Source organism: Myodes glareolus, chromosome 9, assembly GCF_982192425.1.
Source record: "Myodes glareolus chromosome 9, mMyoGla1.1, whole genome shotgun sequence".
Classification (NCBI taxonomy): Eukaryota; Metazoa; Chordata; class Mammalia; order Rodentia; family Cricetidae; genus Myodes; species Myodes glareolus.
In genome coordinates this window covers 96,101,591-96,108,347 of record NC_142034.1, presented here as the reverse complement: position 1 = coordinate 96,108,347, position 6,757 = coordinate 96,101,591, and the positions used below count along the sequence as shown (strand labels likewise).

At 43.9% G+C, this 6,757-nt stretch overlaps 1 protein-coding gene and 1 pseudogene across 1 annotated transcript; both read right to left on the bottom strand.

Annotated features, from left to right (window-relative positions):
* Positions 1 to 2,733: 2,733 nt before the first annotated feature.
* LOC146892842 (protein yippee-like 5 pseudogene) lies at positions 2,734 to 3,261 on the bottom strand (annotated as a pseudogene).
* LOC146892841 (olfactory receptor 1f45-like) lies at positions 3,078 to 4,659 on the bottom strand. The gene has a single exon (XM_085694667.2). The coding sequence runs from the start codon at positions 4,345 to 4,347 to the stop codon at positions 3,391 to 3,393; it is 957 nt and encodes a 318-aa protein (XP_085550793.2). The 5' UTR covers positions 4,348 to 4,659; the 3' UTR covers positions 3,078 to 3,390.
* Between the last annotated feature and the right edge of the window lie 2,098 nt (positions 4,660 to 6,757).

The following is a 6,757-nucleotide window of genomic DNA, read 5'->3' as shown; positions in this document are numbered from 1 at the left end:
TTCAAATATGAGTGATGGGTTTGCAAACTTTAAATGATGTGTATATATTCTGTACATCAACAGGGGTCGCATGGACATCATCATCATCCTCAGGACACACAGTTTTTGAAGAAATTTCAATCTCAGTTCTCAGATGTTAAGCAGACGTGAGGGACCGTGTTGGTCAGGAAGAAGAACACCATGAGAAGACACACAGGGCCGGGCGACTTGACTCTGGGACTTTACAGCACCTTTTGCTCTTTGCTCTTTATGAGGTCTTCATTTTCTACAGAAGCCCATTCAGTGAACATTCTCAGGAGCTAAGAGAGGGCAGATGAAGCTCACAGGCAGAATGTGTGCCGAGGGGACACAGCCCTCCGAGCTGTCCTCAGCATGAAAGCAAACAAAAGGTCAGGCCATACTCTTTCATTCCTTGGCTTTGCCCCTGCTGTTTCTCCTCTTCTCTCTAAAGCTGATTGTTGCCTTTGCTCAAGGACAAGAAGGAAGGGGTGTGTGGGACCAGGGCAGCTCATCAACTGAAGAAAGTCTTATGGAGAAGATGAATAACTCCAAGTATAATCGAGATGAAAGAACACAAACACACACACACACACACACACACACACACACACACACACACACACAAAGAGCTTAACCGAAAGAAGGGCTTGGTTCACAAGGGATTAGGAAGAGACCTGGCAGTGGATCTGAGCAGAGGGAGCAATGAATGTAGGTTTCCTTACCACATGCCACACATGAGCTCATGCACACTCCAAGGTTACATACAGTCAATCAGAATTCCCCTAAAGGGTCCAGAGTTTGTTCAGCTCATCTCTGGGAGTCTGAAGCCCTGTCTGCTTTGAAATGCTTTTCCTGAAGGTAGCAGTCACATTTCACAGAGGACCTTTTGTGGACCAACCTCCAGAAAGACTATCATGGGGGACACATAAGGACACTGCTCATTGGAGACAACTCAGATGTTTTCTTCATCTCCCTGTCACCCCACCCTCCAGAGCTCCCTTACCTGTTCTGTATGGAGATTTTACACTACAGTAGGTTCCTAGGTGATCACAGTGTTCAGATGCAGGTGTTACCACATCTTCCTACAGACTCTTAAACAAGGACATCTCTTAGGGGAAGGTGGGATGGCCCAGGGGAGACAGACACTTGCCACAGTCTCAACTCTGTGACTTGGATTCCTGGCACCCACACAGTTGACAAGAGATAATTTATTTCTGAAAGTTGTTCATGATCTCCACCTTACATACCATGACATGCATGTGCACAGACACACACACAAATACACACACACTTTAATAAAAACAAAAATAAACATTTTGTGCTTGTTTGTATTTGAGGCAAGGTTTCAACATTTATCCATGGCTGGCCTGGATCTCTCTATATGCAGGCCTGGTTATACTAGAAATCACAGAGATCCACCTGCCTCTGCATACAGTACCACACTTAGCTCAGAAATACATCTTATTTTAAACAGGAGATGATTCAGTATGTAAGGTGCTTGCCTTCTAAGCATGAGGGACAGAGGTAAACCCTCAGAACCAATGCAAAAGCAGGACACAGTTGAGGGAATTTGTAATCTCAGTGCTGGGGTCTGAAAACTGGTGGATTCCAAGTGCACACAGGCCAGCCAGTCTAATTCATGAGCCAAAGGTCCCATGAGTGTCATTGTCACACAAAAATAAGAGATATGATTTCTGAGAAATGCAAGTCAAGATTAACCTTTGTCATCTGTTCTCTCATTCACAGACCTACACCAAACATATGAACAGAAAGCCACAGATGGACAGACAAAAAAATGAACAAGTTGATGGACACATAAAACAATTTTAAAGTTGCTACAAATGGCTGCAGAATGTAGTGCAGGTAGAGCGCTTACCTAGCGTGTGCACGGCCCTGAGTTCCACTCCAGGAACCCAAACAACAATCAAGCTGAGCAGTGGTGGCACACGCCTTTAATCCCAGTACTCAGAAGGCAGAGACCGGGATCTCTGTGAGTTCAAGGCCAGCCTGCTCTACAAGAACTAGTTCCAGGACAGGTTTTTTTTTTCCAGCTATCACTTTATTTATATTAATATGCTTAAGTTACATGGGAAAGACAGCCAAGCAGTTCTACTTCATTTCAGGAAATCTCCAGTCAACACCAACTCTTTAGTGACAAGTAACTAGGGGTAGTGACATCGTGGGTCAGAACTGACAAGAAAGAATGGGCTCTGGGGCTACAGCTCCTCTCTAACAAGAATATGACACACTGGCCAGCACAAGCCACACTAACACTGAGCCTCCAGCCCTGGGCACAGATTAAGATCTCTTCTTGAAGCTAGCAAATCAAGTAAAATAACTGGGTTTAAAAGAAAGTTTAAAAGGAAGCCCAAATAAGCTTAAAAACCATGTTCTTGACATATTCTTCATCCGAAATATACACAAAACACTCCTTTTCACTGTAGGGGTCAAGTTTCCCCTCACACAGCCCACCACATAACTGCAGACTCTTCTGCCTCAAGGTGTAAACAAAAAGAAAAATTAATGGTACCTGCAAAAATTCTCTCTACAAACTGCTGTTGGATAGGAAGCACAAATTAAAAGAAAGGAAGAAAAAAGGTTTCATCTCAGATTCTCACACCCTCTTGTCTGCAGTTCATGAAACTGACTCTGATGCTAAGGTAACGGTGTGTGTAAGTAGATTTCTATTTTCAGTGAAGGAGACCTGGGAAAAGATGGATTTATCTTTTTTCTTCAAGAGTTATCAGACAAAACATTCTCTTCAAAGCCTTCACTCTCTTGAACTACTGCACGTTCCACGATCGCACGATCTTCCTTGTAACGCTGACTGTCTGCAGTAGCAAACTCACAGATCCACCCCAGTTGCAGCTCACATCTCAAACCATGTGGCAGCCAGTGAGCATGACCCAATCTTCAAATCACTGTCCTGCAAGTTAACTACCTTGTTAAAAAGAAACGCTCTACCGGTGGCAAATGAGAACCGAGTAGAGATGGGTTCTGAGCAGTTGGTCAGGATCATATCACAGTTTGCACAAGGAAACAGACGGGTACCACCGATATGATCAAGGAATATTCTGCCCGTTTAGAGAGCTAAAGTTCTTGAAAATTGTCCTAGAGAGATCGGCACTGCCAGTGGGTCTTCACTCCTCTGCTGAGTCGAGAGTCGATCCAGGACAAATTGTAAAGCTACAAAGAAATCAACTCATGAAAAAAAAAAGAAAAGAAAAAACAAAAGCAAGACAGAGCTAGACCATGACACATTATTTGGTAATTCTATCTGGCACCTGGTGAATGAGAGTTCCCTAAAAAGAAATAATTGCTTTTGACTGAGCCTAACACAGTCCAGTTGCTGAATTGTGCTCAACTCAGAAACGTGATAGGGAACAAAGATCAGACCAAATATTCACAGTAAATAAAAAAGGTCATTCTGTGGACTACTTTGTAGAGAGCCCCTTTCAGGTCCCTGTTCCTCAGGCTGTAGATGAACGGGTTCAGCATGGGGGTCACCACTGTGTACAGCACTGCGGTTGCCCTGTCCTTCTCAGATGAATGTGCAGATGTGGGGTTAAAATACACGGCGATGATGGTGCCATAGAAGAGGCAGACCACAGCCAGGTGGGAGCCACATGTGGAGAAGGCTTTCCATCTTCCCCTTGGGGAAGAGACTCTCAGGACAGCAGATGTGATGTGGATGTAGGAGATCAGGATGCAGACAAATGGGGTGACCATGACAACAGCTCCCTCTGTAAGGATCATCAGCTCATTGAGGTGTGTGTCAGAGCAGGACAGTTTCAGGAGGGGAGTCGCATCACAAAAGAAGTGAGGGATGACATTGTCCCCACAGAATGAGAGCTGAGCAATGAGCAGAGTGTGTAATAGGACATTCAGATTGGCCGTGACCCACGATCCAGCCACCATCAGGACACAAACTTTTTGGGTCATCTTTGTTGTGTAGTGTAAAGGGTGGCAGATGGCCACATACCGGTCATAGGCCATCACAGCCAGCAGGAAATTATCCATGTCCACAAACATGAAGAGAAAATACATCTGTGTGAGACACCCAGAGAAGGAAATGGCCTGAGTCCCGAGTGTGTGCATGGCCAGCATCTTGGGGACAGTGGTGGAGGAGAAGCAGACATCCACGAAGGACAGGTTGCTGAGGAAGAAGTACATAGGGGTGTGCAGGCGGGAGTCTGTGCCGATGGCCAGGATGATGAGCAGGTTCCCCAGGACAGTGGCCAGGTACATGGTGAGGAAGAGCAGGAAGAGGAGCCGCTGCTGCTGGGGATCCTTGGAGAGTCCCAGGAGGAGAAATTCCGAGATGCTCGACCGGTTGCTGCCTCCCATTGGACTATGAGCAGACAAAGATGATTAAATCCTCAAACTTGGGAATGCTGGTGAAGACTGGACAACTAGAATTACAGAGAAATAGGGCAGAGGTCTTAGCAAAAGCACGAACATTTTGAAATTGTTCTCCACAGTGGCTTCACCTCTTCAGTAGCACAGTGAGCAGACTAGTGGATGTATTGTGTGTGGTGTCTCAGGAAGGATGCTGAACAGTTCATGGCAGAGAGGTTCTGGTCAGCCATGTGTGCTGCTTGCACTTTCTGCCACTGTTTTCCTTTTGGATCATTGAGACAGGGTCTCCCTGTGTTGACAAGAGTGACCTTGAACTTAGAATCCTCCTGATCGTGCCTACCAAGTTCATGGGTGATGTCACAATGCCTGACCAACTAATGTTTTTTAAAGTGTAACTTTTAAAATGTTTTTATTTCATGTGCATTGGTGTTTTGCCTGCATGAATGTCTGTGTGAGGGTATCTGATACCCAGGAACTTTAGTTAAAGACAGTTAAGAGTTACCCTATGGGCGCTGGGTGTATGAGAAAACAGCCAGTGCTGTTAAAAACTGAGCCATATTTCCAGTTTCATAAAATAAAATAAAAGTATCATTTATAAAATAAAATTACAGACATATCCTGGAGGTGCTGGTACCCACTTTTAATCCCAACGCTTGGAAGGTAGAGTCGGCAGATCTCTGAGTTCAACGTCACCTTGATCTATAGAACAAGATCAAGGACAGCCTACATGACTACACAAAGAAACGCTCTCTCAAAAACTAAAAATATATTACAGACATAAGAATTCTAGCAGACTTAGGAGGGAGGGTGTAGTAGTAGATGCCCCGATTCTCAGCGTTCAGAGTGTGGAGGCAGGAGGAGCAAGAGTTTAAGGTCTTGAGCTACACGGCCAATCTGAGAATAACTTAAACTGTGTCCCATTTTGTTTAAATGTCAATCAATCGATTAATGGACTAAAACATTGTGTGTGTGTGTGTGTGTGTGTGTGTGTGTGTGTAGTGGTGTTTTATTTAAAAATACAAAAATTATTAGATCATTTGAAGGAGAATGATGGAAATTATATTAACACGTTAAGTGAAATATGACAGACACACTTCATTTCTGTTTGTTTTTTTTTTTTGCTTACTTATTGTTTTTAGTTTCTGGGAGGGTGTGTTGTTTTGTTTTGTTCTGCTCTATTTTTTGAAACAGGGTTTCTCTGTGTAGCTCTGGATGTCCAGGAACTTGCTTTGAAGACTAGGCTGGCCACAAACTGCTTCCCAAGTGCCTCCTACCACCTGGATAGTTTGTTTTCAAGTGGGAAATCTAAGGTAAAAAAGAAACATGCTCAGGCATGGTGAGACACATCTATAATCCCACTAATCCAGAGGAAGAGGAAGGGGGATCTCTGTGTCCTTAAGCCTCATACATAGAGAATATCTCCATAGAGAGTCTCAGGACAGCCAAGATATAGAGAGACTGTATCTGTTTTTCAATTTTAATTAAATGACATTATTTTTAATAATTAATGCATAATAAAAATAAAAGCATTAAAGTAGAAGGGGACCTACTTCCAGGGATCAGGAAGTCAGAAAGGATGCAAAAGTCAGTAAAGGATGAGAAGATCAAAGTATATTTTACACATGTGTAAAATTGTAATGATGAAATCATTATGTTGTACAAACAATCTATATTGACAAAAAGATATAAAACCACCAAAGCACACATACACACCCCGATGATTGCCTAGATGCTAACAGGCCACAAGCATTTAAAAACACCCAGTATTATCAACATTATCACCATAATTAACAATGTTGCTTTGAAGGAAACATGGATTCTCCATCCTCTCCAATCTGAACAAATCACATAGTCCTGTTTGCTCTGTGGACCAAATTTGGCCTCATCCAAAACCACCCCCAGACTGATAATCACAGTGTGCTGCTCTCTAGACTCATACAGAGCTCACCTCGGAGTTCTAGACCACGACTTCTTGGCTAGGTGCCCTGAGCTGAACTTGTAGAACTAAGGCAGAAAGGATGAGTCAGAGAGATGGGCAGACACTGAACCTGAGAAGACAGGCGCTGTTATAATGGTTGATTACAAAGAATGGTCTGTGAGCTCAGAACTGCTTATGTGGCTCCACTTAAGAGGAAGGGGTGTCCCTAGAAGGTTTCACCTCCAATATGCAACATAAAGTTCTATTGACCTGACTTTGAGAGCAGATGGCAGTCCTCGATGTCACCAGAAGTGCTGGGCTTGAATCACATTTTTTTCCTTGGCCAGAAGTTGTTATTCTGAGGAAGGAGAAATGTCACTGGTATTGTTGGGCTGTATGTAGGATGTTCTGCAGCCTGGGCTTGGCCGTCAGGTGCAGAAGGACATCTGGGGAGTCACAGGGCAAGCTCTTCAGAGGAAC

Excerpts from the sequence above, each read along its gene's own strand:
- LOC146892841 (XM_085694667.2), bottom strand. The coding sequence starts at position 4,347 with ATGGGAGGCAGCAACCGGTCGAGCATCTCGGAATTTCTCCTCCTGGGA.